Below are 13,379 nucleotides of genomic sequence, written 5' to 3' on the forward strand. Positions count from 1 at the left end.
TCTCCGCGTCAGCCTGTGACTGGGCAACCGCACCTGAAGGGAGGAGCCCAGCTGAGGCTTCCGCATCCGACTGGACGAGCCCGCTCTCTGATGCGGCACTCGAGAGCTCATTACTTTCGCAGGTTCCGAATAAGTGGTCGAACTCGCTGTGAGATGAGCCGGCGGACTCATCCGGAAGCCCGATCGGGGCAGACGAGCGTGCTGGGGAATGGCAGGTCCGCGGGGGGATACCCAGCGGAGGCAGTCCCATTAGGGTCCCCAAATCGCCCCCAGTGCTGGCCGCGCTGGCCTCATACCCGTGGGTAAAAGGACCGAGGCGGGGAACCTCTGGGGTGGCTTGCTTTCTTACGAAGGCAAGCTGTGACCGCACCGTTGCCATGGGCATGTCCTCGCAATGAGTACATGACCCATCCACGAACGCTGTCTCCGCGTGAGCAGTGCCCAGACACGAAAGACAGTGATTGTGACCGTCAGAAGGCGAGAGATAACGAGCACAACCAGGAATAACACACAAGGAAAGGCATCTTTAAAAAGACGCGTCTTTAAAAAGACGTTCCGTGTGTGCTACTCTTTTAGAGAAATATACTCTTTTAGAGAAATATATTCTTATTTTTGCCGAAGTGCCCAGGGGCATTCTCTGCAGTGCACCAGTGCAGAGGAGGGAGAAGCCACTGAAATGTGCCGTCAGATCCAGCAGAGGTGAATGAACAGTTGTGGGAATTCAGCTCAGAGAGCATGACCGTTCAGCTCCGAAGAGAAAATCTGAATGAGTGGTTGCATACCAACTCCTTTTATACCCATATGTCCGGGGAAGTGGCATGTAAATACCTCTCGCCAATTTTCATTGGCCTTTTATCAAAGACCAGAGGTGTCTCGGGCTCCCAAGAGTGACCCCTAGTGTCACTACATCGACACAACGTCGAGCGAGTGACAGATAGGGAATTATATCTAGACATCAGAGCTGACTAAGCAATCATGGTATGTTTTTTTTTTTTTTCAGAGCCAAACTCCATCTAGAAAACCCCAAGGGCAAATATATAGGGAAAAATAGTCTAGTCCTCTCGTTATCTGTTATCTTACAACAGCTTGCAGATATGCTCTTTAATTGGATTCGACAGAAGGGTTGTAGCCTGCTTTCAGGAAATCCTCCCCCTGCTTATACAATACCTGAGAGTGCCTTCGCTTTGTGTAGCTGAATGCTAATGGTACAGTCTGTGGGGGAACTGCTTTGGTAAAATAATATGTACAGTATCTAGTATCTGGTAATGTATTATAAAAGAGCTAAATTTTTAGGTCAGTGAAAATCTGTGAAAATCACTGAAAATGGCATGAATAAGAGAATGAAATTCAATTGTACCTAATTGTACTTGATCATTCTCTATTTTTAATCATTTTTAATACAAATCTTTGTTTCCACAGGTCAAGAGCAGGTAAGAGAGTTTAGACATAAGTAGGATTATTTGAAAAGTGCAGTACATTTGTGGTCTCAAACAGGGTAAAGTATCGCTCTTCATTTCGAATGTACAAAATCAGGATTGCTCCATGATAAGAATGATATTCTGTTGTGCATTCCAGGGCATAGTTAATGAATCCATGATCAGATATGATTTGATTGGACTAAGCAGGGGGCTGCTCGGTTGGTGTTGCACTTTTCTGTATAAATTAACATCTGACTTGACAAAAAACAGATCAGAAAATGCTATACTTTGGTGTCTGGTATTTATCATGCAAATTTACCAATATGGTAATGTTGGGTCTCACTGTAGGGAGTGTGTTTGTTTGTGTATGTGTGGGTTACTGGTTAATATGGAACACATATCAAATAGTTTCAAAACAGAAATGATATGAAACTCTCTTTTTTTTTTTCATTTTCATTTTCATTTCTGCCTTTGCAAAACTCGCTGACACGATGCAAGGGTGTTGTGGGTGGTTGCCTAGGGCATTGCTAAGTGGTTGCTTAAATATTTTAAGTGATTGTCATGGATTTGCTAAGTTGTTGCTGGGTGGTACTTACTGGCCTAAGAGCCTACTCCCAAGTCTCTATGATATTCTGTATGATATGTGTTGTTCCCATTTCATGGGTATTCAAATAGTCCTAAAAACTGTTTACTTTTTAGCATGATCACACAAGAAATTGACATGTTGTTTCAAAAAATTATTGTACCCTAAAATAATGTCATGATAATAATTGTGCATATTGTTGGGCCTCAGTTAACAGAAATATTAATATTATATTTTAAAGACATTTTTGACACTGTTGAGAAGCACCGTTTAGATGAGGATTTGATTTTAAATAATACAAATTAGAAAAGGGATTATTGTTTCAGGGGATTCAAGGAGAGGTGTAAAAAACAGAAAAGGACATGCTGTCTCTGTGCTGTAGGGCATCTTCCATGTACCTCAAGGACACCTTGTTCATACACAAGGAAGACTTGTCTCTTAAGGCTAATTTATACTTGCTGGGTGAACAGGCTTTTTTAGTTCACCTAAAAATTCTGCCGAAATGCACTGACGTTTTTATTTTTCTCCTGTTCACGCAAAACCCTAAAATTCTTGACCTGAGAAATCAGCAAGTCGAAGACCATTGATGATTGGTTAAAACAAATTGTGGTTGTGGTTTGGAACGTGACATTCTTTATTTATTTTCCTCAAATAACTAATTTTAAAATGACACAGTGAGTAGTAGGAAGACTTCGTTCAGCCAGGGTACTTTGTTTAGAGAAAGAAGTTTGGTGTCTTTTATATAAATTAGGGTTTATAGGAGTGGTGTACTGCTGCTATTATGGCTGTAGTGTGCCTCACCAAACAGTGCCACCAGCACTTATTCCCCATGGTTCTCATGCCAGAAGCTCCTATTGTGAGCCTGACTCTTGGATGCCAATGAGAATACTAGAGACAGAAATTCCATCATAAGGTGTCAGCAAACTGATTTGGAATTCAAATCCACCAGAACATCCTTGAGTCAACACAAAGGAAGCTAAAATTTTGGTGCATTGTAATGCTTTCTATCCAGTTGATGCAACTGAATCCAGTACTTAAAGGGTTAGTTAACCCAAAAATGGAAATTCTGTCATCATTTACTTACCCTCATTTCATTCCAATCCTGTATGACTTTCTTTCTTCAATGGAACACAACAAAGAACTTTTAAAGAATGAGTCTCTAACAATCTGCCTAGCATCTCCCTTTGTGTTTCAAGGAAGAAAGAAAGTCATATGGGTTTGGAACAATATGATGGAGAGTAAATTATTTTGAAAAGAAAGAATTTAAAATTTTAGGTGAACTATACCTTTAACCGTTCCAGTTTGCTGGAATCACAGATTTCAAATTAATTTCTTGTCTTGTCATACTAATCCTTTTACACACCATCCACCTCCCTGTTAAGAAAAAAAAAAAAGTCCTGTTATGTAATCCAACAAGTACAGTATCTGGTGAATGCACAAATCTTTCAGATCTCTTTCTGTCTGATTTGACCAAAGGCCGGAAAACAATTAACCTTTAGAGTAAGTAACTCCGTAATAACAGCACAAGCCTCTTTTCCCAGTAATGGCCTCTCTTAATTGCAGGGATAATATGTTGTGCCTTAGGCAGTGGCACATACATTTTATGACGTGGAATCCAATAATCCTCCTGTACCAAAATATGTGGTTGCATGTGACATACTGGATTGAAAAATAATCAGTTATGTAACCGAGAGACACACAGTTGACAAACAAACAGTTGCTCTATAATCTCTCTGTACATTTCTTCCCATCTCTTTTTCAGGCTATGATAAAATAATTCAGTAGGATTATGCATGCCTAAAAGGTCATGATAGATTGATCTGAGACACAATAAAGAATGAATTCTGTTTCTGTTGCCTCTGCAAAGTGAAGAGATCTTTGTAGAGTGGCAGATTTTTACTTGTCCACAGTTGAAAGGTGTGTTCACACTAACAGCGATTATATCTCTGGAGGTCGCCAAGTTGCTGTACTGTTGGTTGGTAGTAGGCGTACTGCTGCATCCTACTGCAACAGGAGACAGATCATGTGATTTCCACTGTCTGCACTCCCGTTGGTAGTCACCACAGCGCTCATTTGCATAAAGTGAAAATATTTCCTTTGATAACGGGCATACATTTTCAAATGATTATTGGGAGTTGGCCAGAATTATTATGAACTTGATCGTTATAAAATCTAATTTACACAAGGTGAGGGATCACATTACATGCAAATAGTGATTATTCTAACAGGAAGGAAACACAAACCCCAAAGTGTAGCTGCTTAAGTCGATTGGATGCATTCAGTTTTAGTGAACAGAAAGTGTGTTTGTATACCTGTCACTGTGTGTGGAACCTTTATCAAGCCCAGCAGAAGTTTGATTTAAAACAATGGTTGAGTCGTAGGGCTGGGTATTGATTTCCCGATTTGATTCCGATTCACAAGCTCTCGATTAGATTTTGATCTTGATTCGAAACAATGTCGATTCATATAGGTACATTTCTGTTACAATGTTCATTTTGATTACATATGAAAGAAATTTAGCTAATGCTCTTAATTTTAAAGAAACCTTCTAGGCACAATTCGAAAATATAAATTTTACCTATTATATTTTATCATTGGGTTTTCATCAAATTGGTCACATTTTAGCTTTTGAAACATTTTCAAATTCAGTCTATTCATCAATTAAAATCTTGAAATTGCATATATTATGTTGCATTTATTTTGTTTACTTGCATAATTTTACATTGATATGTAGAACACATGCTAAATCTGTACCGTCTCATTAAGACTACCGGCATCAGCCAGTGAGTGCATATAACGAGAGAAGACGTGCGTAATTTCTTTAGCGCATCCATGTGTGATTAGAGGTAAATGTTTCTTTTTTTGTTGTTTTTAATCAACAACTGTGTAAAAAAACAGAAAGGGTATTAAAAGAGACATTATTCAAATGGATCCGTGGATCTCATCTTTGGACACATAGAATGATTTAAACCAAACACGCAGTGAAAGGACCTCTGTGCTAATAACTTCTTTTCTACTATACTACTCAATCACTGGTGAGTGAAATCTGAACATAGCATTTTAGTCGAGAGTGTGACATTTGGTTGCACATGCGAGTAATTTACCTGCGTTATAGAGGGTTTTGCATAGAATGAAAGATCGATCTTGGGATTTAAGAATTAATATTGAGAACGTTCAAACAAAGATCACAATGCATCGGAAAATCTATATTTTTACCCAGCCATTGTGAGTAGTTTGCTCAAGTATTTTCTTTTAATTCACAAAAGGCTGCAAAAGATTATGTGGTTAAAAAGGTTTATAGTGCATTTTTGCCGTATTTTCTGCTGAGTTCAGGGTGCTTTGCGCAGCAAAAATAGGCTCAGTGCCAAAACTCTCGTCTTACTGTTGCACCTGATACGCTCCTGCTACGCTGCAATGCGGCTCTCGCTCCCATAATCTAACCTGTTAACATTGGTGCCAAAAAAAATTCCCTTTTGCTTGTGGTGTGAAACAGACCTAAGTATGGCATTTGTACATTGATTTTCCCTAAAAATTTAAACACTGGCACTTTCAACATTGCTCTGCCCAACATAACGTTGTTGGCTAAACCAATGGCATGAGTTTTTGGCCGGGACAACTCATTTGCCAAACAATGGAAACTGGTTATTTTTGCAGTTCTTTTTGATGATGCTAGTGGCACAGAAATTACACACCATGGCTTTACATTTTGTCACAACGTCAGTTGCTGTCGGTCATGTTGTCTCAAATTGCCAATGTACGTTAAAAATTGATGACTTCCGGTCGTTTTGACGTTGCAAATCGCTGTCAGTGTGAACACCCCTTTAGACTCATTAGAGTGGAGTCCTGAAGACCTATAGTGTACCGTCAAGAATCTGTTATTCACTGTAATAGCAGTGCATGGAAATCACCAGGAGCAGAAAACTCTATGGAACTGATCCCCTGACACAGGTCATATAGGCACTCATGGGCAATTTGAGGATTGCATCGTTCCAAGGGGCTTGTTTTTCCCAAAGCATCTGTGTTTTGTTTATTCAAGTCAACAGGTCAGAGGCTATCAGCAATAGTGACAAACAGGTGGTATTTGGTGTGACCTACTGTGAGACAAGTCTAATTGGAATTTGTCATTTTATTGGTAACACTTTCCAGTAAGGTTTTATTAATTAACATTAGTTAATGCATTAGGTATCATGAACTAACAATGGACAATTATTTTATTACAGCATGTATTAATGTCACTTAATGTTCATTTATATATATAAAATTGTTTATTGTAAGTTCATGTTAGATCATAAGGCATTAACTAATGTTAAAATGTACAACTATTATAACTATGTTCAAATGTATTAGTTTATTTAGTAGGGATGCCATAAAATATCAATATATATCAATTATTGATCGGCACGTTATTTTATTGATATATTTTTGAGGCATTGATATACTAAAATTAGCTGACATTTAAATTAGATGCCTAATTTGCGTGTTTTCAAATTGACTCAGTTGGCCTCTGTTTAAATGTCTGGTGTAATAGCACTGGGAGACCACAAGAGGGTGATATAACATGAACTGAAGCCAGTCGTGGTCAGGAAAGGCACAGATATCACACACACACATGTTGGTGCGACTATCCTTATGAGGACTCTCCATAGACATGATGATTTTTATACTGTACGAACTATAGATTCTATCCCCTAACCCTAAACCTAACCCTCACAAAAAACTTTCTGCATTTTTACATTTTCAAAAAAAAGAACATCGATCAGTATGTTTTTTAAGCTATTTGAATTATGGGGACACTAGAAATGTCCTCATAAACCACATTTTATAGCATAATACCCTTGTAATTACCAGTTTGTAACCTAAAAAAATGTCCTTGTAAACCACCCAAACCCACCCACACTCACCCACACACACACACACACACACACACACACACACACACACACACACACACACACACACACACACACAGAACAGCAGATGGCAGTCCAAAGTTATGAAGGTTTTTGTACTTCTTCAAGAATGAACAAAGTGATGTCGATGAGTTTGCAGGTTAGTGTATGAAACTGGTGTAACTGCGCAAACTGAACAATTAGAAATGGTGACATTTATTATGCAATTTATCTGTATATAGCCTTGAACAGATCTTTCATTCAAGCTGTCAAACCACAAAAATAAATACATGTAACTGAAAATACATTGTGTAGGCTAGATGAAAGATACATATACACAATATATCATCCAGTAATGACTAGAGTAAATAATCTATGTCCTTTGATAATGAATTGGGTCGAATTTAATGGAAAACTATGCGAGTTGCGCTCCGTGTCACTGCAGAATTTTGATGCTGAGCGTTGCAGGTGTGTGCGAACCTCCGTAGAAAATATTTGTTTCAAATTTTAGAAAGCGCCATGTTGGTGTGCGACCCCCTTTAATTTACCCTGCTGCTCACACTTTACCAAAGTTGTGTTGAGAAAAATGTTTGAAAAGACAAAGACAAGCAGCCCAAATTATAGCTGAAAACAATCCTGATATACAGTATATCGATAAACACTATTTACTGATGTCAAACAAAGTAATTGTTGAATATTTGCAATTGATAAATGGGCTCTTAATTAAGCTCTGAAACAGAAGACTGCTCCGTTTGCAATCTGTCCATGTAGTACTCAGTACCGAAATGGTTTGTCGGGAGAGCTGTAGAGTCGCCATTCGCCAAATGTTTGTGAAAGTTTCTTGTAATGCATCTGTTAGCAAGCCTCAAGTAAGTATGTTCCATTAGAGACGATGCACTTCCTCTACAAGTTCATTCTCTGCGGAGATCCCCGTGAGACTTTAAAACCATTAAATACTCTGGCTAATTAGTATAATTGACTTATTTGTATTCCACGAGTCACATAACAAACATGTCAGGTTAGGATTTAATTTGTCTCTGTTGTGCGACTAATATATGTATTGTGATTCAGACAACAGCTGGTGTGTGTGTTGGAAAGGAAAGGGAATGAGACAATGGCAGGAGAGTTATGATTTAGAGCGGCCACATTTGTTGCACACCAGTGAATCACAGCACAATAGCTCCATGCTAATCTATCATCATAAAACATGGGCACACCACACGCATTTGCACAATCCTCTAGTTTAATGATCACACTCATTGAAACAGCATCTACATGCATTACATTCCCTTATACAAGGGTGAAGGACTGGTTATATTGAGCATTTTGATCAACCTGTGACACAGATGTCGTTGTGTATGAGCAATTGAAATGGATTACTTCAGTCAAAAACAAACTGTGTCATTACACGGCAACAGAGATGCACTTCTTAATCTTTGTATGCTTAGTACACCAAATATGAACATTCTGTCATTATTTGCTCACCTTCATGTGGTTCCAAACTGTATGACTTTCTTTATTCCACTGAACACAAAAGGAGGAGTTAGGCACTATGTTAGTCTCAGTCACTATTCATTTTCAATGCATTGATTTTTTTTTTTTTTTTTTTTTTGCCATTTCTTCCTCAAAAGAAAGTCAGTCATTTGGGTTTGGAACAATATGAGAGTGAGTAAATGATGACAAAATTTTCATTTTTGTGTAAACTAACTCTTTCACATTCTACATATAATTCTGTGCAATCTATTTTCTGTTCAATATAAATCACCTCAATGACTCAATTCTCTCACTGGGGCTTGCATGGAGGTCGGAGGTTAACATTTGTCGGCATCAGATCATTCCATGCTATGCCAGTGGCATACAGGATTAGATCCAAACCCCATCGTCGCAGCTCAAAGCCACTTGTGTTTCCATCAACATGTATACACACGTTGCATGCTCCACTGTATGGATTAACCCCATCCAAGATAGAGCATGATGATGATAAAATAACCACAAGAGACTACAGAGCTGTATCTAATCTAGTCTACTGGCTGCCATGATTGAAAACCGTACTCCAAACGGAGAAACAGGCAGAGATCCATAATAGGATTTACATCTGGGACAGACATGAGCTCTCTTGATACAGATATAGAACAGGAGATGATGAGCAGCACCTGATGCCCACAAGAATCGCTTTAAAGATTCACTGATCATTGGAGTAAGCATAACATACAGACCAGATGTTTTTGATATAACAATATGGGGTGCAAGTCACAAACAGCCAAATATTAGTGTGAGTTCACACCTTATGTCTATTGACATACACACCTTATGACTGTCCAAGATGCACAGTCTGTGTTGATGCAAACACTAGGGCTGGGCGATATAGCTTAAAAAAAAGATCTGCCTATTGACAGTATTTGTTATATATCTCTATTATTTATGTGTTTGCTCTGAAATGTCTTAAAAGGGTGACTCTTCTTCAGTCAGAGCAACCATCATTTCAACCAGCAACTGTTGCAACAACAAGTACTGTAGGTATAAAATGTTTAATTTAAGAACCAAAACACAGTAAAATCTAGTTAAAATAATTTGGCAAAAATGCCAAATGGAGGCTTCCGTGAAAATTTTTTGAATGATGATTCAAATGAATCCTTGAATCATAGTTTTGAATAGATTCATTTAAACAGGTAGTTTGAACTGGCTCACAGAACTGAATCAAACTTTCCAAATCTAATGCTGCTTTTGCTGCTGTTGTTTAAATACATGACGCTATTAAAATATCTCTGTCTTAACGGGATAGTTTACCCCAAAATGAAGATTCTCTCATCATTTACTCACCCTCATTCCATCCCCTCTGCTGAACACAAACAAATATTTTTAGAAGAATATCTCAGCTCTGTAGGTCCATACAATGGAAGTGAATGATGACCAGAACTTTGAAGCTCCTAAAATCACATAAAGGCAGCAAAAAAGTAATCCATACGACTCCAGTGGTTTAATCCATGTCTTCTGAAGTGATATGATAGGTGTGGGTGAGAAACTGATTAATATAGTCCTTTTTTTTACTATAAATCTTCACTTTCACACTCAGAATGTGAAAGAATGTGAACGTGAAAGTGGAGATATATGGTGAAAAAGGACTTCAATATTGATCTTTTTCTCACTCACACCTATCAAATCACTTCAGAAGATATAGATTTAACCACTCGAATCATATAGATTACTTTTATGCTGCCTTTATGTGCTTTTTGGAGCTTCACAGTTCTGGTCACCATTGCATTGTGAGGACCTACAGAACTGAAATATTCTTCTAAAAATCTTCATGTGTTCTGCAGAAGATAGAAAGTCATACACATCTGGGATGGCATGAGGGTGAGTAAATGAGAGAATTTTCATTTTTGGGTGAACTATCCCATTTAAAGCTCTAATACTCACAAATCAGAAACAGCTAAACGAGTCGAATGACATGCTCTTTTGGAAACTTACTGGTCAAACAAAAACCGTGTTTTTAATCATCATGATATTCACAATTTTGCTTAATTTTATATTGCCAGCAAAACCATCACAAAAATATATTGTGAATATTCAATATATCGTAGTTAACCTGTCAGTTTGAACCTTGAGAATCGTTTCAACTAAAATCACAAAGTAATTTCCAGGCATTCAATCAGAGCTACCAAAGTGGAGCTTTATTCATCTAGTTAGAAAAAAAGCAAACAATCTTTCCTGAATATGTTCAAATAAGTGAAAACAGAGGAATTTGAGACTGAGCTGATAATGCTTCACACAGCAACAGCAATTGTAATATATGAAAAATGAAAAATTGAGATATCCCTGAGCATTTTTTTAAAGATGATTCAACTGAATTCTAAATCACAGTTGTGAATTGATTCATTCAGTCGGACAGTTGGACATATCAAATCTAAAGCTATATTTGCTAAAGTTGAAAACATCTATTACCACTATTGAAACATATCTGCCTAAACATTCTTATATTCACAAGTTACAAGACAAGGAAAAATTACAACAGTGATTTAATGACACGCTCTTTAGGAAACTTAATATACAACTAAAAAGCACATTAAAATCATCAGTATATATATGACATTGCTTAATTTCATATTGCCAGCAAAATTTTGTTCGCTCATTTGCATATTCGATTGTCTAGCTCTAGTTAACTCTATGTAGGTGGCTATATTTGAACAGAGAATCACAGCCACTAAAAAAACAAAGGCATTTCCAAGCATTCAGTTAGAGCTACAAAAGTAGAGCTTTATTCATCCAGGTGGACGAAAACAACACAAGCTTTCCTGAATATGTCTAAGTGAAAGCAATGAGGAATGGAGATGAATTCACAGAGGATGAAGAGGAATTTGAGACAGAGCTGAAAATGTCTTGTACAGCAACAGTTGTCATTCCAGAGTGATTCGAAGAATATAGAGTAAGAAAAAGAAGTCTACTCACTGGAGTCATCTGAATCGTAGCCCTCCACGTCTGGCTCTTCGTCCTTCTTGCTGGCCACGAGAGCGGTTGCTCCGAAGGCTTGGTCCAGGTCATCTTCATCCCGGCTGGGGTCCGCGGCCGGGCCCTCGGACTTCTGGCTGGTAGAGGTGCTCTGCAGGGATCCGGTGCGACTGAGGGCCGGAGGGGCTGTGGGGGGGAGACCCCGTGGGTAACGGGGAAAATAATCAGAGATCTGCTTGATTGGCTGAATGGGACCTGGACATACATCAATGGCCATGTGCTCCTGGATGCTGATGGTCGTCTTCTCGCCTTTGCGTTGTGTCATTCATGCAGCCCTTTTGTGGATGTGCCACCACCCCTGAACCCAGCCAAGGGGTTGGAGGGTGGTAACAATAAAAAGCGAAGAAATAAAAGAAAGAAAGAAAAGAAAAAGAAAAGAAAAGAAAAGAAAAGAAAGAAAATGAAAAAGACTAAAGTAGAATCTTCTTTTCTCTGGTGATCTGTTAGAGTCCCTGAAGAGCAGTAGAGTGTGTCTTGGTGTGTATGTGTGTGTGCATGTGTGTGTGAGAGTTTGCGATCACAGCAGTGGGCTACATGAGAGGCTGCAGACTGTTCCAGCACACTGTGGTCATGCCGTCTGTCTGTGAGCTGTGCTCAGACCACTACAGCACGCTAAGTCTGTTACCGGGATGAATGCATGTTGGAGAGAGAGAGAGAGAGAGAGAGAGAGAGAGAGAGAGAGAGAGAGAGAGAGAGAGAGAGAGGGAGGGAGGGGACAGGATTATAGAGAGGGACAAGGGATTGGCTGATGACATCGCTTAGCAACATGACGGTAAACAGGAACCGGGAGCTCGGCTACTTAATTATGCTATTAGTCCATCTGTTAGAGAGATAGAGAGAGGCTTTCAGTCTAGTGTCTGACTAAAGCATCACCACAGACATGTGATGTGCTAAACTCAGGTACAATTAAAAGCAACAGGTGCTAAATGCCTAAAGTCACATGTTTCTATGTGCCAATTCTAGAATAATACAACTAGTACAAATAAAAGAAGGTCGATGAACAGAAATTAAGTATTTATAACTCTATATTGGGACACTTAAGCCACACTTAATGTATGAATGTAGTGTCATTAGATGACAAAATAACATATACAGTGGCATTTATTTTAAAGCAAAATATTTAATGAAAAGAAGCTGGTTAGGTTTCAACAGAGGTATTGTTTAAAAACACAAAAAGTGTTTGGACGCTTTCTGGTTATTAAACTCAGTTGAACATGTCTATAGTTAATGTGATGAAATACACCTGTAGTTACTCTGCTACGACACCTGTGTGAACTTGAGGAGAACTGACTTCATACATCCTCTGAAATTTGTCATACAAAGTGGCAATTTTTTACAGAAAGATAGCAAAAGCTCAATTCTCAAGCAAAATATGTCACAAAAAGACGTTTATTATGTTTAAAATGATAAAACAATAGACATACGTTTCAAAATGAAGACAAAGTATTTGGACGATTTCAGGGTGTCAAACGTTAGCGGTACATGTCCATATTAATGTAATGAACTGTATGCGGTTTGGACACTTGCGTGAACTTGAGAGGAACTGATTCCCACTAAAAATTACGTTGGGACCAACTGGTTACAAGTAATTGCAAAAATGGCGAAGAAAAGTTACGTTGGTTTTGTCCTTCCTTTTCTTTAAAAAAAGCAAAAATCTGGGTTACAGTGAGGCACTTACAATGGAATAAAATGGCCAATCCGTAAACGTTAAAATACTCACTGTTTCAACATTATAGCCGCAAGACATAAGCAAAATGTGTGTTAACATGATTTTAGTGTGATAAAATCACTTACTAACCTTTTCTGGTAAAGTTATAGCCAGTTTTATAAGTTCATTGCCATGACAATGTAATGTCAACAAACCCTAAAATGACTGTAAAAATTACAATTTAAAAAACATTACAGCTCAAATAACATGAGTTTTAACAGAAATATTAATTTAAGTACTTTTATAAAATTATGAGCTTTACATTTATAACTTTA

General features: G+C 38.2%; 1 protein-coding gene across 2 annotated transcripts in view; it reads right to left on the bottom strand.

The window, feature by feature from the left end:
• The window catches only part of LOC127428348 (double C2-like domain-containing protein beta), a 176,774-nt gene extending 164,804 nt beyond the window's left edge, over window positions 1-11,970 (bottom strand). For both annotated transcript variants that reach the window (XM_051676696.1, XM_051676692.1), the window contains exon 1: window positions 11,337-11,970. In XM_051676696.1, coding sequence (XP_051532656.1) covers window positions 11,337-11,661 — 325 coding nt within the window. In that variant the 5' untranslated portion in view covers window positions 11,662-11,970. The remainder of the gene's footprint in view (window positions 1-11,336) is intronic.
• Between the last annotated feature and the right edge of the window lie 1,409 nt (window positions 11,971-13,379).

Source organism: Myxocyprinus asiaticus, chromosome 3 (genome assembly GCF_019703515.2).
Source record: "Myxocyprinus asiaticus isolate MX2 ecotype Aquarium Trade chromosome 3, UBuf_Myxa_2, whole genome shotgun sequence".
Taxonomy (NCBI): domain Eukaryota; kingdom Metazoa; phylum Chordata; class Actinopteri; order Cypriniformes; family Catostomidae; genus Myxocyprinus; species Myxocyprinus asiaticus.